The 23,362-nt window shown below is 43.4% G+C and overlaps 2 protein-coding genes across 2 annotated transcripts in view; one reads left to right on the forward strand and one right to left on the reverse strand.

Annotated features, from left to right (window-relative positions):
- Window positions 1-3,756: 3,756 nt before the first annotated feature.
- Window positions 3,757-12,196, forward strand: psmb3 (proteasome 20S subunit beta 3). The gene is given in 6 exon segments (NM_001292803.1): window positions 3,757-3,824; window positions 6,822-7,006; window positions 7,489-7,596; window positions 8,375-8,552; window positions 11,166-11,260; window positions 11,644-12,196. Coding segments are annotated over 6 exon segments (618 nt in total). The 5' UTR covers window positions 3,757-3,821; the 3' UTR covers window positions 11,693-12,196.
- Window positions 12,197-18,305: 6,109 nt separating this feature from the next.
- The window catches only part of LOC103190206 (phosphatidylinositol 5-phosphate 4-kinase type-2 beta), a 35,351-nt gene continuing 30,294 nt past the window's right edge, over window positions 18,306-23,362 (reverse strand). The window contains exons 9-10 of the mRNA XM_007910909.2: window positions 22,221-22,345; window positions 18,306-19,001 (exon numbers count right to left, since the gene is read on the reverse strand). Of these exons, the coding sequence (XP_007909100.1) occupies window positions 18,921-19,001; window positions 22,221-22,345 (206 nt within the window). The 3' untranslated portion in view covers window positions 18,306-18,920. The remainder of the gene's footprint in view (window positions 19,002-22,220; window positions 22,346-23,362) is intronic.

Here is a 23,362-nt window from a genome sequence, read left to right on the forward strand (position 1 = left end):
TCACTTTGCAGTATATACACGGACAGTAAACACTTTTGCTTGAAATCATTATTATAATACAAGGATTATTAATAATATTAATATTTATATTATTGGAACTATTCCAATATAATTTAGCTTGTAAATCAATCGATTGATACAAATTACAAGTTAATAGATTGGAATAGCAATAACAACCCCGTGTATTGTATTCTTCTACCAGTTTTCTCCCACAAATCAGGATTTTTTTCTGTTTTGTGATAGCAACATCTTATTTTAGGCTTTAAATCTGTTTCCTGGAATACGGACATATTCTATCGGATGAAATGTACTGTAGTAGGTTACTCTTTCGTAATTTAATAAAGACACAACATACTGTCTGACAATATCATATTTTTATAATTTTGTTTTACACATATAAACAATGAATAAATCCTTATTGGAAAACCAGCAATATGTATTTCTAAGCATTTAATAGGCAAGCACTCATTCTAGCAATACTCACCGACAAACAGACCTTACCACCTTGTTCAAGAAATATAAATTGCATCTTGTAATTATTTTCAAAATGGAATCATAATTGCACTTTCAAAAATCTTTCTAAAAGCTTGGCTTTTTTGGTGGCCACTTAAGCTTTTAAATAAATTTCCCTTTATTTTAGGTCTGCAGTCACATTTTCCTTCAAACGCCTGATATGCATGTGGAGAAATCATTTTTAACACAGTCCAGCTACTTACAGGTCAGTGTGTTGCAAGGCAATTGTTCTAACAAAACTACTTTTGTGGGGCATTAACAGAAAGCAATAGTATAGTCTAGCTTATTTTATAGGGTAGTCCAATCTTTTGGCTGCTGAGGGCCAGATGCCCGCATAAGCAATACTTTTGTGTTTCCCTTCCAGAAACATGAAATATAAAACCTGATAGATCAATCTACACCACAGGGTGTTGATGACAACATTTAGGAAGAGAACAAGTCAAAGAGAAAGAAAACCATCAGCTCAATCCTCCTATTACACCCTCTCTCGTAAATGAAATGATCTGTCAGATCGTATTCATTCAACGCTGTATCCTCCTGTTCAAAAATCATTCATTTCAGCATAAAAATATAATAAAATGTATAGAAAATATTGCCTTTCCTTTACTGTCTGCTTTTACCTCCATGTCTTTGGGTTAATTATTTTCATTCTGTATGTATGATTAAACCACACATTTAAGTATAGTATTCCAGTGTGGGGATCCCATTCACTAGTATTGTTTGAAAATCCTTAAGAGCATTATATAAATAATAATAATAATCACTATACAATAATAGAAGATTCAACTGAAGGTTTGATTTACAATGGCTTCTAAAGTATATTAACCTAATGTTCTAGTCACCAAAACTATTATGTAAGGATTATTATTGTTACAATTTCCGTAAGGAAATTTGGCTTTCTAAGTGTTGACTAGTAATTATAAAAGTATAGTAATTATTAACAATGCCCCTGGGTTATGTTAACATGATATAGTCCTGTACAACATATTGCTTTTCAGAGCAGCTGTGTTATATCTGAGCTTTTTTTCCGTGTTGTCCTTTGGCCAAAGTATATTTGTTGAACACTTTGTGTTCCTCACAATCTTCGTGTGGTTTGGGCAGAATAAACAAATGATCAATTTTGCGAACCGATCGTCCAAGTTGACTATTTCGCACTCTGTCTAACCACCATTAAAAGTAATTTGTTACGTGCACCAGTTTTACAAAAGCAACAACAACAAGATTACAACAACAACAACAACAACAACAAAATTCCATTTATAGTGCGCCTTTCACGTCCCAAGGCGCTGGACAGTTGTGTCAGGACCCGAGCCTTGGGGGGGAAAATGGTCAGGGTGAGGGGAGGGAAGGAGCGAGCAGGGGGGAAATGGTCAGGGTGAGGGGAGGGAAGAGAGGGAGCGAAGAGGGGGTAGAGAGTCGAGAGGGGAGCTGAAGGCACAGTCAAAGAGAAAGGTCTTGAGACCGGCCTTGAAGGAGGAAAGTGAGGAGGCAAGGTGAAGGCACTGGGGGATGGAGTTCCAGAGCCTCGGGGCTGAGAGGCTGAAGGCCCGGCCACCGATGGTAGGGCGGTTGGGGCGGGGGATGTGGAGCAGCCAGAGGAACGGAGGGTACGGGCAGGTAGGTAGGGGGACAGTAGGTCGGAGAGGTAGGAGGGAGCGAGGCCGTGAATGGCCTTGTAGGTGAGGATGAGGATCTTGAATTCGAGGTGAGGATGAGGATCTTGAATTCAAGATTACATTTGTATAGCGCCTTTCACGTCGGGAGGACGTCCCAAGGCGCTGGAAATACTCTAAAGATAAAAAAAAAGATACTTGTCTATGGGCTCAATGCAGTGAGTGTTTGTGCTCTACAGCAATCACAAATACTTATCCGGCTTACAAGTTTATGTGGTTTATAAATCGATAGGCAGTGGGGTACAAGACCTTATTCCTAGTCAATTGATCCTTATTTATTAATTAGTATCCAACAGTAAGGAACTTTTTTAATACCTGCTCTTTTGTCATTGCATCGACATTTAGTGTCATATTCTATCTGAACTCCTTAAATAAATATCACTCATTAGCTTAAGTCTGTAACTACTGCTGTCTTAATTGATTATTGTTTCTGCGTATCAAGGCAGCTTTGAACTGCAATTATTTTGTCAGGAGAGTGAAAGGATTGCACCTAGATCACCTTGTTTTCCACATTAAGGTGTTCCCCCCACCCCACCCACCACCCCCATGACTACCTGAGTTGGAATAAGAGAGGAAATCCAACATTGAAATGCTCATCACATTGACTTGAAGAAACCCTGCCTGGGTTAACGTGCTTTATAGCCTTCACTAAAAGGGAAAGAGATTTTAAAAAAAAACATAATTATTCGCTACTTTAATTGGATCCACAAGTTATTTTGACGAGTAATAGTTATTAAGATTTTGCCTTTCAGCTCGAGAGAGCTTTGCCCAATGACCCAGCCTCTGATCGCTGCAAACTACCCATCGCTCGACAGGAAGATGAAGATGCCCAGGTTTTGGGAAGACAACGGGAATGATTACGACGATGATGGTGATAATGTAGAGGATGACTTTTTCCGATCAGTTAAGAGCTGAACTCGAAAAACAAGGGCACCAACAACCACAACAAGATTCCATTTATAGAGCGCCTTTCACGTCGGGAGGACGTCCCAAGGCGCTGAGACAGTTGGGTCGGGACCTGAGCCTTGGGGGGGGGGTGGGGGACATGGTCAGGGTGAGGGGAGGCAGATGCAAACTGGACAGGTTTTATGAGATGGGCTGAGAACCCCAATGGGCACGTTTGGAGATGGCTGTGTCATCCCTCAAGCGGCTCTCCACACCTCCGGCGGAGGGGGACACCGCACTTCCCTGGCATTCCCTTTCCTTTTATTTCGGTAACGCTAACACAATGGCTTCCAAGTGTTTGTGGTGTGTGTGAAAAAAAATAGTCTCTCTCCCAAAACTTGTCCTCCCTTTGTCCCACTGGCCCTCCAGCTCCTGGTCCTCCGCCTTCCCGGCAAACCCCGCGCACGGCCGCGGTCGCAGTGACTCGTCACTTTTCGCAACCGAACTTGCTGGCCCACGTGGGGGGGGATGGGCGGGACGAGGGACTGACGGACGTGGAGCTCAACCAATCGGACGGCGCGTCGGGCCGTCGCCCCCCGGCACGGTGGCCAATGGGAGCGGAGGCGGCAGCAGGTTAGTGTGAACGGCAGCAGGAGCAGGCGGCGCGGAGCCCGGTGGGAAAGGCGTCGGTGTGTTCGTGCCGTGTTGTGAGGGGGGCAGGGAGCCCGGGGCCGCTAACAGCTGTCTGTCATGGTGAGTAGCGGGAGCAGCGAGCGAGGGGATAAGGTGTGAGTGAACCCGGGGCCCGGGGGGGTGGGTGGGTGGGTGGTCGGGCCTCCCTGTCCCCCCCCCCCCCCTCAGGGCCTACACACTGAGGCCTTCCTGTCACCAAAGCCTTTCGCTTTTATTTCAGACCGGGTTTTAATCTCATGTCATATAATATCCAACTGTAAATGTATATATATATATTATAATACTACTAATAATAATCTTTGCAGTTGTCGTGCCTCCCCATCGCCACGTTGAGACAGACGGACGTCTCAAAGCGCTTCACGGCGGCGTATCCCGTGAAGTGTAGTGACTGTATTTTGTTGACCCAACGCGGCAGCCAATTGCGCACAGCACCGTCCCCACAGGCAGTCGCGGATTCGGTGACTTTTTTTTTAATATAGAGGGATTATTACCCCCCCCCTCGCCCCCCCCCCCCCTCCCCTCGCCCCAGAAAGCCATCCGCTAATCCGTGTCGCGTACGGAAACTTGTAAGGCTTTGCCCCGCCCGGGAATCGAACCCGGGTCCTCCCGCGTGCGAGGCGAGCGCGTTAACCACTACACGGCGGGACTCCACCGATGTCTAAGCCGCGGGGACGAACCTTATATCGCCTCCCAGATTTTTCCCCCTTTATTCTGATCTCTCTCTCCGGTCAGACTTTGCTGTTGCTTTTATTTCAGGATGAGCATTTTTTTATAAAAAAAATGTGCAGTAAATAGTAATAATGTTCCCAGCAATTGGCGTTTCCGCTTTATCGTGTCACTCGGGACGTCTCAAACGGCTTCCCAGTTTTGCTCGCGGTGATTGTTTTGCAGGTCCGAGAGCGAGCGGCCAAATCGCGCACTGGAATGTCCTGTAAACCGCCACAAAGTGAATGATCGATTTTATTTTTTGGGAGTTGTCGACCAGGACACTGGGAGAGAAAAGTCCCTTCTTTTTCCACAGTGTCTCGGGACCTTTAATGTCCATTTGGACAGGGCATAATGGTGGGAGTTTGTTTTAATGTCTCTTCTGTAGGATGGCGCCCCTGACAATGCAGAGCAGCTCCCGAAGCACTGCGCTGGAGCGTTAACCAAGACAAGCAGCAGAAAATCCAGAAATGAGGCTTTAACCCACTCACCTCTGAGCCAAAGATCAATGTGTTATCATCTGAGTCAGATGCCTGTGTTGTCAGTCATTTTCCCCTCTGCCTGAAGTTTGACCACACGTATTACTTATCCTCACTTGGGATCTGTCAAGTCTCACTCCAGTTGTTTTTATATTTATATATATTTTTTATTATTTTACTCTCTTCACATTTTGACATTTGTTTATTTAATATGCATTTGGTGTGTCTTGTTTAATAATTTGTTGTTGTTCATTTGGCTCTTAGTGTGGAACAACTCCACGGGCATTTGCAACCTACGTTTCCATTCTGTTCCTTTGATTCTACTGCATCCTTGAAAAGGACAGGATGGGGTTTATTGGCTGCAGAAGTATCTGCTTTTTTAAAACAAAAGAGCAATCAGACAGAACCAGAAGATAGCTTACTGGGGAGAGACAGCATGAAGCTGTCTTTGACATCAGTACAGTAACATGACTTTGCAATCTGTTTCTGAGCGGCACCCTATACACTAGCAGGTGATCAGTCAGAATTCCCAATTTGTAGTGCGTTGTGAAATCTACTCGAGATTCCTGCTGCTATTCTGATGCCACTTGTCCAAATTGGCTGGTCAACCGAACTGGATTGAATCTGCGTCTATGACTTGACCTGACTCCATGTACTCGGATATCAGTTTCCACTCAGAATTCACATTGCTTAATGTACTGGAATTAATGTGCATCATCAATCCAATCCGTTCACAGGTTCAGAAATTCTTCTAATGCATGACTGCTGACTGTGTGTGTATCTGTGTTATGTATGTATGAATGAATGATTTTGCTACATCTTAAAAATATGATTTTTTGGGGGGTGGGGGAGAGGCACAGAAGAGAGAAATGGTTTCTTGTGAGTTTCTTCATTTGGGCATATCAGTGCTACCATAATAATGGTAGGTGCTGTATAAATGCAAGTTGTTGTAATATTTGTCATCTTTTAAAAAAAAATTACAAATTTGATATTCTTTTTGGCTCAGCATGTATGTCTAGGATTCTGTAACAATGACCGGGATCCAAATTAATACTAATTATAATGCTGAGCAATCCTAAATGCTGAGCCATTCTAATTTTTCAAACAAACTACCCTTACCAGCTCAGACTGAAGTTGAATAAGGAAGTCTGACTGATCACCTGCAAGTGTACAGGGTGCCGCTCAGAAACAGAAGGTTGAATTACAAGCTTCAGGGTTGGATTTTGTGGAGTCGAGTGTAGTGGCTATGGATACCCATCTGCTAAGAAGCCTGCGCAAGATTGCTCGCTCACTCCTGTCCATTTAGAAAATAATGGGGAACAGAGTCGGGGCGGAGGGGCTGAGAGAGAAGAGGAGGCAGAGAATCTAATCGAATTCAAGTTCTAGAATTGGTAAATGAAACTGCAGAAACATTGCACCGTAACCCAGCCCAGAACACAATAATTCCTGTCACAGATGATCTGAATACATATGTAACTGACTTGAGTTTGCAACCAGCTAATACGTTGTTTTTCAATTTAATTGTATAAGAATGTGTCTTCGATCTTAAGAAGTTAGTTATTGAAGCTACAAAGGAATTAATATTTAGGATGCTATTGGAATGTGTTACTTTAGAAACAGGAGTAGGCCATTCATCCCCTTGAGCCTATACCACCTTTCTATAAGATCATGAATGATCTGCACCTCAAGTCCAATTTTCCGCCCTTGCCTCGTATCCCTTAATACCCTAACCTAACAAATATCTATCTTCCTCAGTCTTGAAGATGTGAATGGATCCAGCCGTAATCCACAACCTTTTGAGGGAGAGAGTTCCAGGTTCATGTTGATCATTGCTTGGTCTTCAACTAACAGGCTTTGTTTTCTGCCTTTCCAGTCGCACATGTCATACAATGGTGCTGCCATCATGGCCATGAAGGGAAAAAACTGTGTGGCGATCGCATCCGACAGGAGGTTCGGAATTCAAGCGCAGTTGGTGACAACTGACTTTCAGAAAATCTACCCTATGGGGGAGAGACTATATATTGGATTGGCTGGTCTTGCTACAGACGTACAGACTGTGTAAGTAACAGAGAGATGCGCTTGAAAATTCCAGTTAGGAAAGAAGAGCCCTGAAATTTCTCTTTGTCCTAGCCTGTGAGTTCAGCTTGTCTTAAATGTTAAAGTGGGGAATTCTTATATTCCTGTCTAAATTTGGAAGTTGGTTTTTTGAGAGAAAATAAGCCTGCAAATGAAGACTAAATTTAAGAATTTTCTTAAAGTTCTATAAGTAAATGGTTCAAGCCATTTGGATTAGTGTTCCTCTGGTCATTTTAACTGGGCAAGTTGGTGGGCTTAGTATTCAATCTGTACTGGGCATTGGGGATGAACATGGGTTATCATGTTGTCATCTCAGCTTGAAGCATTGGGCCACACAAATGAAGAAACCTAACAAATGCAACTTGCCTGGCTGCGCAGTAACTTGGATAAGATTCTGGGCTTTTTTCTGGACTAAGTTGGAGGTGTCTGCCGCTCTTAATGCTTCCTCTTGTTTCATTCTCTAGCTCCCAGCGTCTAAAGTTCAGGCTGAACCTGTATGAATTAAAAGAAGGCAGACAGATCAAACCTAAAACCTTTATGAGCATGGTCTCCAATCTCCTCTATGAGCGACGGTGAGTTAAACCCTCCATCCTGCTTTGGACTCGTATCGTCTATTATTTCCCCGTGCTGTTTCTGTGAGCTTTCAGTTACTCCCACCCCCCACCCCTCCCCCCCCAATGTGTGGAACTCCCTTCCCCCCCCCTTTCTGGGTTTAAATCCCACTTTAAAACTTAACTGTTGACCTCATCTGTTGTCACCTTCCCTTATCCCTTGCTTGTCATCCTGCCCCTCCACTGTGACTAGCTTTTGGGAGGAGACAAATCATTTCTTTCTCATTTCCCTCGCCAGATCCACTTCGTCCCCTTCTCCCCCGAGGATTAGAGTCGCGTTTCAGTGCGATTCCGCGGATGTGGTCTACCACACCTCCCCCCCACCCCCACCCCACCCTATCACCAGTACCTGTTCTGTATAAGAGAGAAAGTAAGTGTCAGCAGGCTGTGGAGTGTCTGCCGACATAGCGTCTTCATGAGACTCTGCACACATACACTCTTCAGCAGATATCATCAAATCAGGAGTGAGCACGTGGCTGATTCTTACTTCCCATTGAGATCAGTTGCCTGTGACCTTGCTGATCTGTGAAGCTCATTTCTTTACTGGGTAATGGATTTACCATCTCAACCCTGGGGATGGCATTATTTGTGGGCAATGTCCACTTTCTCTCTTTGGGAATGTAACCAGAGTACATTTGAAGCTTGACTGTAATGGCTAGTCTGCGATTGTGAATGTGGGACCCAGGGTGGGTGAATTGCAGATAAAAACACGCTGCTAAAAACTACATAACATTTGCAGATTTGGCCCTTACTACGTGGATCCCGTCATTGCCGGACTTCATCCAAAAACTTTTGAACCCTTCATTTGTTCACTCGATGTAATTGGCTGCCCCATGGAGACTGACGATTTTGTGGTCAGTGGGACCTGCTCAGAGCAAATGTACGGCATGTGTGAGTCCCTGTGGGAGCCAGACCTGGTAAGTGCTCAAATCGAACCCTCCCCCACCCCTGTCCACCTCGCTCTCCCCCCTCGCCTGCACAGAATATTCTGAGTATAAGTCTGCGGTTCACATTTTGCATCCAGCAGAACCTCGTCAGAACCTCTAGTCACTGGCCTACCACCCCCCACCCCCCCCACCACCAACAAAGTGTGGAACCACTAACATCGTGCTATTGAACTTCAACATTCAGTTGACAAACGTGTCACCTTGGAGCCAATTTATGGCTTCAGGAAGATCGTGCTTGCCTTTTTGCCTCTACACCCCATCCCCCCACCCCCACTCCCCTCCCTCACAGGAGGATTGGATCTAGTAATTGGTCAGGTCTACATTTTGTTGTAATATGGGCCTAATGCTTGCCCCTGTCAAGTGTTTGATGGGGGAGGGAGGAGAAAGTGTGCGTTTCTGTTGAACACTTGTGACAGAGGATGTGGTCACTGTGATGCGGGGAATGTAGACAGGTTGAAGGCAGAAGTAAAAGAACAAAACCGGGGAGAAAAACAGATGTGGAGGAAATTGTATGATAAAGGATAGGTTTGGAGAGAGGCAAATTGGAGGAAGCAAAGAGGAATAGTTTGGGAGTGAGATCAAAGATGGTCCACATTAGTATTTTTTTAAAAAAAGACAACTCATAGTTTTCTGTTTCTTGTGGTAACGTAGTGATGGAAAAACAGCCTTTCTGATTGGTCCCGTCTTCAAATTCCATCACTCCCTATTTCACCACCAATCCCACTCCCTGTCAGAAAATAATTTGAGCACGCTGTCTGCCACCACCAACTCCCCAGGCAAACTGTCTGGTATAGTAACTAACTTGTGATGAGCAAAGTCCAAACTTGTCTATTCCCACTTCCTCCTTTCCTGAGTTTGAGACTATGCGCTTGTGTTTTGCCCTCTTGACCATGTTACCTGAACCTTTTAGGATCCTGAAGACTTCAGTAAGATCATCCTTAATCATCTCTTCTCCAATGTAACATTCCCAGCCTCTGCGCTTTCCTCATCCCTCAGACATCTGGTCCCGTGGACTTGCTCTTCGTTATTCCTTCCCCAACACTAAGTTGTTCGAGCAAACTACAGAACAGTAACAAATGGGGCTGTGGAAATGCTTTGTAATCCCCCCCTCCCCCCCAATATTGCGTCCTGTGACATACACTGTATTTCTCTAGCTCTGCACTGTAAAAAACAAATCGTTGTTGCCCCACACTGTGTACACCCCCCGCCCGCCTCCCCCACTTCCAGATCCTTCCCTGGTTTGGTATGTACCAAACAGATTAAACAATTTTATGGTCTTTGATTTAGAATACTCCTGCAAAACTGTTCTCTCGTTACTTCTGTTGTGACGAAGTAGCTGCTGGAAAGCCAGAGCTCGCAGGCACGAAGCCTAAAGCGTTGCACTGGAATTGTGGTCAGAACTGAGTTTGTGACAAATTGAATTGCGCTCTCTCTCTTGAGTTGCCAGATACAATACTGAATCAACCACAGATTCCCATGTGAGCTGTTACCACAACATCAATGTACTTGTCTTAATTCATTGACTGTGCCAATCTTGATGTCCGTGACAAACATTGGAGCAGCCAGCACTCTGTGTTCTTTCAGTAATCGCAGCGAGAACTACTGCCTAAGGAGATTTGCACATGTGTACATATGAAATCTAGCAATATATAGTCTGGTATTGAATAGCTTTCAGTCATCTTTGTCTTTGGTGCCAACTGGAATTAAGCACTTTGGATGGACAAGAAAGGCACTATACAAGTATAACCTGTATTGCTTTATGATAATCCTTGCATTTGATATAGTGTCTGATTGCGGCTTCGAAACATCTCAAAGCATTACACGGGTTTATTGTAAAGTTTAATCGCTGTATTTTTAGGTGAGCACAGCAGCCAATTTTTATCTGGGGGATTGTTGGTCAGGACACTGGGAGAAGCTTATATAGGTTAGAAGTAGAGTAAGGCTCCATCTATTCCAACCTGGATTGAGGTGCTTCAGTGTCTGAAAGGCATCAAAGGAACTGGCTTATCCACATCCCCCGCCCCACCATTGGCGGTCGGGCCTTCAACCTTTCTGCCTGCACTCTTTCGAACTCAATCCCAGTCCCTTTGCCACGTCCTCTCTCTTACCACTTTCAAGGCCCGTCTCAAGACGTTCCTGTTCGACTGCACCTTCAGTCACCCTCCTCGTCCTCCACTCTTCCTGATCCTAACCCCTCCTGATCCCAAACCCCAGCTTGGATGCAAGTCTTTGACTGTCCAGTGCCTTGGGATGTCCTCCCGGAATGAGGGTAGGTGGAGTTAGAATAGATCAGCCATGATCTTATTGAATGGTGGGACAGACTAGAGGGGCCGAATGGCCTACTCCTGCTCCTAATTCTTATGTTCTTATAAAAGGAGCAATACGTAAGTTGTTGCTGTAAACCAATCGCATGCCCATCCTGAAATTCCATTTCTCCCTATCACCCATCCCCCTTTATCAATCCTTTTATGGTCAAACATGATCACATTCCTTGCAGTCTTATCTGCATCCTCGTTGTACTGGAAAAAGTTGTTCAAAAGTTTTTGATTTCAAGTCGAGTTTCAATTTTTTTTTCTATTTCAGGAATCAGAAGATCTGTTTGAAACTATTTCACAAGCCATGTTGAACGCAGTGGATCGCGATGCTATATCTGGTATGGGTGTCATCGTACACGTGATGTAAGTTTGGGTGGACCTGCTGTTGGGGAGGAATCTTGCAACATTTAACATGTCTGTACAGAAAGTGCTTCTTTTAGTTCTAAAGGAGAGTTTTCTTAAATGGATGATATTTGGACTCTCTCTGTGGAGTCCCATAGTGTTGTGGTTAGTGCATTCGCCTTACAAGTGAGGGGACCTGGGTTCGATTTCCTGCCAGTTGAAACCATGGACAGGTTTCCTTACTCCCCCACATCATTGGCTTCCACGTTTCGCGCACAAAACGTTCTGTAACACTTCGAGACAACTCAGACGTGATAAGGCGCTGTATCAAATTATTTTATTCTATTTTAATGGAAATAGTAGAAGCTTTCGTCTCATTGTTCTTGTGCCTTTTTTTTTCGCAGTGAGAAAGACAAGATCACCACCAGAACACTAAAGGCTCGTATGGATTGAAACGCTCCAGCAATCTCCATTGTATTCTGCGATATAACTTTTTTTAAAAAAAATTGTATACAAATAAATCTATTCTCATTGGAATAGGTTTCCTGTTCTGGTATGTGTTCAATGACTGTCTTGTTCGTCATAAAACAAATGTAGAATTTTAAGCAAAGTAAAATGGCTGCAATGGACCGTTAGCATAGATACTCCAAGACAGGTATAGTGGAGCGTGGGAGTTCACATAACCTTCACGTAAGGAGAGTATCTTGCCTGAGTGGACGATGGAATCGGCTGAGCGTTTAATTATTCCACTGTATAAATGTGAAAGCCAGTTATCCTGGAACTGAATCCATAGCGGAAGGAGAAAAGGAGCAAAGTAGAAACCTGGTATTTTTATTGCGTTGTGCTCAGTCTTTGAAACGTGTCTTTCTTTTGAACTTTGAGAAACCTCCTGGTCACACAAATGTTCTTTCATTGTATTGTCTCTCTGGCGCAAGAACAATAAATATGCAGACAGTTATAATGTAGTTTTTATTTTAATAGAACAAAAATTGGATCTGAAGGTGGTGACCTTTAGCACTGAGGTCACCTGCAGCAAGATCTCAATGGAACAAGCGTGTGAGCACTGGCAGTGAACATATACCAGCAAGAGCATGAGTTCAAGTACAAGCCTTTGACATGTTAAATGGACTCATTGACCACCGGTCATTAACAAGAGGTGGCCTATATGAGGCTATTTTTTCACTGTACAAAAATGAGTCAGAGGCACATTCCAGCTTCATTGTTACTTCAGTCTCTCAGCTCGAGGTTGAAAATAACTAGTCGCTGGCACGATCAGGTATAGCAATTCCAAATATTAAATACATATTTATAATTAGTGACAAATACAATTACATGTACTAATTGTGAAGTCCAGTACAGTATTGTAGCCTCCATAATGAGTATAAACAGGTTATAGATGACACAGTGTCCACATGGAAGAACTGGTCTCTTTGGGTTTGTAAATGCCCAATGTAAATTTAATCTCCCGTTGACTGCTCATTCTTGCACTAAGCAATTGTAAAGAGCTGATCAGTGCAGCCCAGAACAGATATCAAATGCATAATTCCAACTATATTACAATACAAACACACCAATAAAATCCACTTATTTTTAAAACAAAAACATAATTTTTCCACGTTCGGCGTCAGTGACATTTCAAGGACGAGTAAAACAGGCGGAAAGTTGAACCAGGAAGCTGTGTTGCTGTACAATGGATCCTGAGAACCTTCAATGTTCTCTTGGCCATTATTTACAGCAGTTCAAAAAACAAACTGCCTGTCCAATTTGGGCACAGCAACACACTCCCAATCATCTGAGCTCATATGTAACATGAATTTGGTAATCAAACCTTCCTCCAAAACCGGAAATCCATTTCATTCCACGGCAGGAATTCCACTCCCGAATATAGATTGTCAGAAGGTTGTGGGTTCGTACACAGGTCCCACCTTGGGACATTTGAGCTCACAGTCTGGCAGAACAAGGCGCAAAGTCAAAAGGACATTTGGGATTCATGTCAACTCTTCTCACTTGACGTCTCAGCGGTATGAACTGTGCAGCATCGGGGCTAGAGGAACTCAAAACATTCCTTTTGCACCATTTGGTTTTACTTACAGTGGAGATCAATTTAATCATTGAATGTTACAGCACCCAAAGTGACCGTTTAAGCGCTAAGAGACTTATCAACGAAATGATAAGGCGGTATATCTAATACAAGGATTAATATATCAAGTCTGCGCATTTTTTTTTCAGCTCCACTTAAGTCAACAATCCTCCAGATAAAATCGGTCATTCACTTCTTGGCTGTTTGTGGGACGTCGTTGTATGCAAACTGCCTGTCCTTGGAGGAGATAGCAAATACCAGTAGAGTCCTTTGAGATCTTTTAACATTATAAGTGCTGTGTTAAATACAAAGATTAATCTAATAGTATTATTAATCCCATTCTCCCTTGCTCCCATACCCTTTAATATTTTCCCCCAAAGTACAGTACATCCAATTGTTTAAATAATTTGTGAATTGCCTCAACTACAATTTACAGCAGAGAGTCCCATATTCCCACTACTCAACAACTTTAACCTTGTAAATAATCAATTATTATATTTACCTTATCATAATTGTGAAGGTTTCTATTGGGTCACAACCCCTTAGCTTCCTCGGCTCAAGTGAAAACCTCTGAAGTCAGATAACATCAGTGACACAAACTAACTGGACATTCGACCCTCAATTACCGTAAAAGTAATTGCAGCGATTCAAACACTCCCACATCAGTCTCGCAGAGTTAAGATGCAGAGAAAAAACTCACCCTATTCTGGCCAAATAATGTGCCCCATTGCAACAGGGTGACATTTTCAATGAACCACAACAGCCATCCTGTTTGAGTTTGATTGCCAATTTAACCTCCCAGGGGGTTGGATCCCTGTGCATTTGAAACTGCATTCTGACTGCCTCCATTAAGTCACCTGTGTAGAGTCCCTTCAGTGCGATCTACACAGGTGACAATGTGGTTTTGTCCAAGATTAGCACATGCTGGAAAATAATTTGTCAGAAGGATATCATAATTTAACGTGTTCTTAGAAATGCTACAGTGGTATACATTACGTGCACATGAGAAAGATACCTAAAAGGGGAAACATTTATCATTTTATTCCCCCAAAGTGCCATTAATGGACAGCAGAGTGCAGGAGACGACTATCTGATTCAATGCTGAACCAATGCAGCTCAGGAGGGTCCCAGGTTCAGTTTGTCCTGAATTACAGTTACTAACTGATCTCAGACAGGGTGAGGGTAGCCACATTTCAATGGAGTTGAAAAGTGGAGAAATTCAGTCAGAGCACTCCACGAGACTAACACATACATTCATTTCATACAATAGTAATAAACTGCATATAAAAAAGGGAATTCCTACAATCTGTGTGTGCAAGCATTATATGAGGACAGGGTGAAGTACATTTCTGATTTCCATGCCCGGCACTTAAAGCCTCAAATCATGTGAAGAGTGCCACAAGTAATTACTGTTAGGTATAGTTATGGTTTTAGTATGCAAGCGCAGTACATGAGCCATTTTGCACACAGCTGAGCCCCACAAATGACCTTTAAGGTGAATGACCAATTTTATCTCAAGGTTAGTTTGTCACGGGATCTGTTTAACGCTCGCCTGATCAGGCAGACAAGAGCTCAGTTTAATACCTTACCCAAATGATGGCACCTCAGGGGTTCCAAGTCCTGGCGTTGGGGGCTCAAACCCACAACCTTCCACTGACCTTCAGAGGCAAGAGTGCTACCGACTGAACCAAGCTGACATGTAAGTAAGAATCACCGAGGGAGGGAAATCGAATAGAAAACATCAGAAGCCTTGTCGGATCAATGCATTTAGCAACAGAATAAATCAAATCTACAAGAGTACGCCACTAAAAAACCCTGTGAAAACCACCAATCTTGATACAAAACGAGTTAATCACCCATTTCAACTAGTGCATTTTTACAAAAGGTTTTTATTTTGCAAGCTTCTGCATTGTTGTGCAGCGAGTTTAAGACACTGCCTTGCCATGTCTTCCAACACAGAATTACAAATCATTACAATTGAATCTTCATAAATCCATTATTAGTTTGTTGAGAAATCTTATCCTTGGCTGGATGTTTCCATTATAAAAAGTCATCCTGTAACAGTTTAGACCTCAGTCCATTTAAATCAGGCTTTTTGCACCAGAATCCAAATGACAATATCGAGGGACATTTTTGGGGGTTGGGAATGGATGAACAGGGGTGGAGGGATGGCACACGCAATAAAAGATCATAACCACTAGAAAATATCAAGTTTCCACTGTCTGTATCTTTCAGGTCATGACAGTAAGAGATTTGGGAGAATATTCTCTCTCTTTCTGTCTTGGGCTGAGTTTCTGGGAATTTTAAAACCTGAATAAAATCAGAGAAAGACGAGAAATATTAAGACTTCCTGAGGCAGAGCCAATCTTTCCACCCCACCATTCCTCCCCAAAACCCCCCCAGCTGGCAAATCAAGATGGCTGGAGTCTCAGCTTGACTTCAACCACTGCCCTCAACCTCTGGAACTCCTTCCCTCTATCCCTGTGCCTCATAACCTCTTTATCCATCTTCCAATACCATCTGAAAACCTACCTTTTTGGCCACCCCTTTTAGGTCACATCCCCCTTCTTCCTTGCTTGGCATCCGACTCTGCCACTATTAAGCGCTCCGAGACTCTATCCGAGGTGAAGGGTGATGTGCAAAATGCAAGTTGGTATCACAAATCTCCAGCCATGTAGAAGTAGGTAAAGATTTTAAAACGGTGGGAAGGTGTGGTCAAAAGTAGCACTTTGTTGCTTTGCTCACATTGGGCGCCTGCTGCAATGTTGTGCTCCTGCCTAAGGCCATGAAAAGCCAGTGGTAATAACACTTCCTACCTGAAAACACACACCTAATTCATAACAAAAAGTGACCTTGTATAATGGAGAGATAAACATGGGCTGGATTGAACTTGGACAACTAGGATTCACAAGCTTGGAAAAACATTGCACTCGTGGGTGAGAAACTCAACCCCGTTTTTACAGTTATGCCTTGAATCTTTAAAATGGAACTACACGGGAATTTCATCCTCGGATAAGAAACATTCCCGTCCACAAGCATCCAAATGTAGACAGACATTTTAAGGTTCCTTTTTATATCCCTTTTACATCTCAAGTAAATGCAAAGTGAACTAGAATCTATATACACACACACATATAATATACACACACACAGTGAGTGAGTGAGTGTATGTGTGTGTGCATATATGTATATACACACGCACACACACACCTACATACACACAGTGTAATGTATTGTACATATTCTGGAGGGGAAAAAAAATAGGATGTCAGAGAATGTGCGAGCAACATTATTCAGCACTTCTTTCATTGTAATTCAATTGTTTTCACTTATAAACCGCCCAACCATTGTAACAGGATGGTTGTCGTCTTTTAGTGAAGGTAACAATATATATACAGTGTATATATATATATATATTTTAAAAATCATAGAAAATAACAGGGGGTGAATCATTAATGTGCACATAATCCCTTTAAACTGGTTTTGGACATCAATATCCATTGGATGGATGTATTGATACATAGAGCTAATCGATACACCCAACACATCAAACCAACGAGGCACCACACACAGCTTGAGGATTCTCCCAACACTCCCCGCACCCCCCCCCCCCCGCCAAAAAGAAATGTTGCTATACATAGTTAACACATATATGAAATTCTGTTATTAAAAGGGTTAAAGTGCCAATGAATTGTTTCTCTGCTATCTGCACGCTATACGAGTTTCACGCTTCAAATCTACCGATTGCTGCCGACGCACTCCTGGTACGGAGGTTTTTTTTTTAAACAGCCAGAATTCACTGATTTATTTTAAAAATACTAAAGTGGTTCACCGTCAGTGGGCCTGCAACATGATTTTTTAAAAATGCATTTGAGGGTTAAAAAAAAAACGATCACAAAATGCTCCTTACGAAGCCGCAGCCTTGCCAGCATAGGCGGGGGAGGAAGGTGAGCCCCAACTGGTCATTGTAACAGAATGTTTAGCTAAAGATAACATGATTCTCTCTCTCTCCCAGTTGAACGTGATTCCCTTTCCCTCCCTCTCACTCCCAGCTCTTCCGACAGCAGTACTTAAAACGCTTCGAGACATCCTCCCAGCGCTGAAGGCTGTGCCTGAGAGTAAATTGTATTGACACAGGAGTGCGGCAGCAAAACAGCATTGTCCATCCAAAAACTTCAAAGAGCTAACGCACTCCCTCATCAGGTAGCTCCCTCTCCAAAATAAAAGTCGCCATTCTCCTTTCGATTGACCTAACAAGATTCAATGACACTGTGTCCAAAGAGATTAGCTTTAGAGCACGACAGCAACCCAAAATGCCGAGAATCTGACACGTAATATAAATGGCTTTCCCTCGCTCCCCCGTCATCAAGCCGTATATATTTTTTTTAAAAAAAGTAAACTTATAATAAGAGTAGGATTCCGCTTATTCAAACTGGCCGGTTATCAAACCCACTGCACGGTGGACGGTAAGAGAGCGGCATAAGAAATACTGTTAACGCCAGCCGTTTGAGTATGCAGTTTCCCACTGTAAATGCTCTTTGTTTTAAAGTAAACATTTTCCCCCATATATAATAGCTTTCATATCTATCTATCTATCTATCTATCTATCTATCTATCTATCTATCTATCTATCTATCTATCTATCTATCTATCTATCTATCTATCTATCTATCTATCTATCTATCTATCTATCTATCTATCTATCTATCTATCTATCTATCTATCTATCTATCTATCTATCTATCTATCTATCTATCTATCTATCTATCTATCTATCTTTTTTTAGTTTGCCTTGTTCGGCTGGTTTGTTGAGAAAGTTGGTGATTTACTCTTCTCCCCCTCCTCTCTCTCTCTCTCATAATGGGACAATATGGCAACTTGAAAAACTTGAGAAACCAGCGAGGCGATGCCAGGGTTTGGGGCGAGTGCAGCTTGGCCGACATACACACACACACACACACGTGTACACGTACGCAAGCACACACATACACGCAAACACACACATGCACACACACATGCACATACACACACACAATTTGCTGTTCGGATAATACATTCTTGAAACAAAGAGAGATAGGTGGTGGCTTCCAACCATCAAAGTTGTCTCACACTGTACTGAGTGTGAGACACCCCTCGGCCAACCCCCCACCCCCACTCCCCCCGTTAGTAACATTTTGCCGAGCGCCTTGCTGGGATGAGATCAAGTGCTGTGTGAAGCTACTCCCGCGGGAAAGGCAAGCTCGGGTAAAAAGCGTGGCTGGGAATCTTCAAAAATGGTACAAAACAACGACTGAGGCAGAGCAGATTTGACGCGAGTCTTTTTTTCCCCCTTCTCTCCTTTTTCTTGGTTTCGTTGCCGAAGATGCAATTTTGAGATCGGTCTCTGCAGGTCTAAATACTGCGGCCACCATGGACAGACAGTGTTTTGGCTTAAATTCCCACGTTGCTGCATCCGCTACTCATCGGTAGTCTCTCATGTGGGCGGGTGTGCGTGAGTGTGTGCAGGTGCGAGTGCATAGGAGTGTGTGAATATAGTGAGCGAGCGTGTCTGTAGTGAGTGGGTGTGCGAGGGTAGGTGGGTGGGTGGGTGCTGCATGGGCACTATGTTATGATATTCATCATGAATTCTAAAAAACGCTTCGAGTATTGTTCAGGATTAACAGTGGAGATCTCAGCACCAGCCTGCAAAGCACAAAACAACCACAGGTTATTGGGAATTACTGGCACTTCACTGCGTTCAGAAACTCTCGAGCCCATTGCCTCTCTACAGTACCAGCAATGGAAATACTGTCAATGCTAAAACAGTCAAAACATGACAGAGGGGAGGAAGGGCTGACGAGTGGGATTCTCTTTCAGAAAGGCAGCACAGTGCAGCTTGGGCTGAATGGCCTCCTGCTGGAGTTTGTGATTCAACTTCAAATTCGGCAAACATGTCGTGATCTCCAACAAGGGAAACAAGGAGGGGGCAAGCTGCAGGATTGGGAGAGAGAGTTCCAAAGCTTCAAGACATAGAGGCTGAACAGCTATGAAGCAGCTGTGAAGCGATTTTATCTGGAGGATTCTCAGCCAGGACACACACTGGGATAAACTCCCTCCTCTTTTCCCTGCGGGATATTTAATATATCCTGCAGGGAAGCTACCCCGGGTGAAGGGCGCTATATAAATGCAACTTGTTGCTGTTGTTGAATGTCCAGCTGAATAGGCAATTATCCTCTGGGTAAAGAATCTTCCTGTGTATGTCCTGAAATTGCCCTTTGCACTCCCTAAGCCGAGGAGGATTTAAATAGGTCAGCATTCTTTTATCAACCATCCTGGTCTTTGAATAAATAAACAGATTCCCTCCCAGATTTTTTTGAGGGGGGGGGGGGGGGAAGAAAAACACTGAAATGTCCGCCCATCTGACCTGATCTTTTATTCTCTTGAAAAAAAAAGTATTTATATATTCAACTTTTCAACCGGCAAATAGCCTGGCATTTTTTTAAAGTTGAATCAGGAAGCAATGAATCTTGCTTCCACTCCCACATCTCCTAAATTTTGTGTTTTTTTTACAAAAAACTGCTAGAAAAATATTGCTAACATACCACTGAAGTGTCTTGCCTTCATTTTCCAGAGCCTTGTCTGGGTAATGCAAAACAGCAGAGCATTAATGGGTCATGATGCCATTGCAGATTAGTAGTAGTATTGAATTTTCTTGTCCCTTAAGGATCTTTTGAGTCCAGCTTGTTCCTTTGCTCAGAATCTGCTGTTTGAGCAGAGTTAGAACTGAGGTCAAATAAGGAAGATGGTGAAATGTTTAATTCAGCCTCTCTGCCCCCATCCTTTGGCGCTCCATCCCACATTCCCTTTGCATCGCTCCCTCCCTCGCCTCCTTCGAGGCCTGTCTCAAGACCCTCCACTTCGACCACACCTTCGGTCACTCTCCTACCCCTCCCTACCCTCTCTGATCCCAAACCCCTGCTCGGGTCCAAATCCCTGACCGTCCAGCGCCTTGGGATGTCCTCCCGACATCATAGACACTATACAAATGTAGTTTGTTGTTGTTATTGACAGTGCAAGAAGAGGCCATTCGGCCCAGTCGTATCTGCGCTTGTAATCTTTCTCTTGCTGCAATAACACCCTCTAACCCCACTTTCCCGCTCTTTAAAAGCTAGCTGCCTAGGCCGACGCTTCAGTGCAACAACAACAACTTGCGTTTATATAGCACCCTTCGCGTCAGGCGGCATCTCAAAGCGCTTAACAGCGGGGGAGCCAAGCTAAGGGTAGGGAGGAGGTGACTGTTAGCACGGTGCTGGAGGATTGCTTGTTATCAGAGGAGCGGTCCGACAGATGACATGTTAAACCGTGTCAGATCTGTGCCTGTTCAGATAGACACTAAGGATCAGTGGCATTAATCGAAAGGACTTGGGAGACTGACCTGGCTGACAATCTCCCAGTTAAAATTGATCACATGGCTGTTTGTGTTTGTGGGACGTCACTGTTGCTCAAACTGGCAGCTGTATTCGCCTAAATCCTGTGAAGCACTTTGAGACGTTTCAATGATTTGATGAGGCGTGACATCAAATGGAAGTATAATTATTACTTTCATCAAATATTTATCCGATTCCATTTGAAAGGCGTTTGTGAAGTGGACACAACCACTAAATTTCAAGGCAAGTCTCTGACTGAAATAGATTGGCCAAATTATTCGGTGGCGCCATCGAAAGCATTTCTTCACTCAATCTTATCTCCACTATCCTCCAAAAATATGGCTCTCGTCAAACCACGGCCTAATTCTCTCCGGGTAAGCAGGGGGCGTCCCTCCAGGGAGAGACAAGAGTGCGTATTCCATTCCAGACACAGAGAATTTTCCATTTGTAGTCAGCCTACGTGTGGGGAACTCAGTCTAGATACTCGTTAAACAGGGTGATGGGTTTCCACATGTGTCAGACACCCAGCTGATCAAAAAAAATCCTCTCTCCGACTCAAATGAATCATGGTAGATTATTACATTAGTTATAAAACAAAGGAAGGTTTTTTATCTTAACAAAAATAATCCTCTCACTGATATGATCATTACACCCTCAGGAGCTAACCTGCCTTCTCTTCTGCCTCCTCACATTGGGTTCCAAAGTGTCGCACACAGTTATTTTTGGAAATTGCACGGTAGAGATGGCAACAGTGGAATCTCATAGTGATATCTAGATTCCAAACTGCAAATCCCACACACAAGAAGTGAAATGAAAAATGCCAGCAATTATATTGGCCATTGTTCTACACTCTGCAGTATATGATGAGCAACCTTCATGCTGGAGTTGTGGAGCAGACAGGGCAGGAGGTCACATATAGTAGTTTGGGTGTTTCGCCCACAAAATATTCAGTCAATCCACTTTACAATTTAATCTGTGAAGTGCTTTGAGGCGTCTCAAAGATACGATAAGATACTTTATCAAATGCAAGGATTATTATTTCAAAGTAAGGGCACACATGTCCTGAACTACCTATGTATTACATCCCATAATGTTATTTCCAAAAAGCAAACTATCTAATCTGTATACGAAAGAATCAACATTTCCTTCAACACTTCCTTCGTTCATTCCTTCCTTCCAAAGCAGCAGAGAGAAGGTGCCTCCTTTAAAACCCTCCTACCCTTACCCTCCATCCCTTCTGATCCCAACCACCAGCTCAGGACGTCCTCCTGACGTGAAAGTTGCTGTGGCTGTACAAATGTAATTTGTTGCTATTGTGAAACAAGAGGCAGAAAGTGAAAGAGTGCAGCCGAGACTGAAAAAATGAGCCAGTGTGGAGGAAACTGTATTGCCTCTCAGAGCTGAGGACTCTGTCTCTCCCCACGCATCCACCCTCCCAAGAGCAGACCCTCAGCTCTGAGAGATGAAGTCGCTATCAGCAGTTCTGTGTACTCACCCCGTGTTTGACAGTCTTGGCTGCATGCGCAGCCTTTTTCTTTGCATCGTAGTGAGTTAGAATATCGATTATTGCCATGAAGTAAACTTCCTTCTTTGGAGCATCTGTCAAATTCGGCAGAGTTACTGACAAGAGTAACAAAGAGGTTAGATAACACAGCAGAGCAAGAGTTTCTCTCTACAGTTACAGCAGCAACAACAACTTGCATTCATATAACGCCCATCATGCCAGACGGCATGAAGGGTACTATATAAATGCAAGTTGTTGTTGCCGTTACAGTGTTACAGGCAGTATCACCTGTTTGCCTTCTACTCCTGCCTTCAAAGCGCTGCTAATTACCACGTTGACACCCTCAACATCCCCCTCCCCGGCCTTCCCCCAAAGCACACCGAAACGGGCATCCTAAGTGAACAGCTATATAACATTCCATGCAATTTGATACAGCGCCTTTCACGTCAAGAGAAGGTCTCAAAGCGTCTTCCCAGGATACACCGTAAACTGTATCGACTGGGTATTTTGTAGGTGAATGAGACAGCCAATCTGCGCACAGCAAAATCCCACAAACAACAAAGTTATTGTTTTCTAGTGGACAATGGGAGAGGAGCAACCAACACGTCACGTAATGTAATGTTCTAGCGCACTGTCTAGACAACCAGAATTCACAATGAAATCCCAATGACCTAATCACTGACTTGTCGAGGAGAGAACTAGAGAAGGCAGGCGTGTAAAATATAAACACACCTGGGTTGCTCCTCACTCTCATTATAAAGCTTTCAGTTTTCATACTCCAGGAAACACACAGCTAATTATGAGGTATTTTTTCTTGCACCATTTTACACGTTATATCTCATTAGAAATCTTTCAGAACATTAACTCCCATACAACCTAATTTAATATTCCCAATTAAATACATGCTACGTTCATTAAACAGCTATCAGATCTTACATCATCACCGCACAGGACACAGTATCACTCTCTATGAGGCAGTACAAAAGAGTCCAACCCGTACACCACAACACAATAATAATGCTTGATTTGATACATCACTTATATGTTAAAAGACCTCAAAAACTTCACAGGAAATTCCTGTCAAGTGTTGTACCTGTGCATCCACCATCTACCCTCCCTATCCCAACACCCCC

This window comes from Callorhinchus milii, unplaced genomic scaffold, assembly GCF_018977255.1.
Source record: "Callorhinchus milii isolate IMCB2004 unplaced genomic scaffold, IMCB_Cmil_1.0 Scaffold23, whole genome shotgun sequence".
NCBI classification, from domain to species: domain Eukaryota; kingdom Metazoa; phylum Chordata; class Chondrichthyes; order Chimaeriformes; family Callorhinchidae; genus Callorhinchus; species Callorhinchus milii.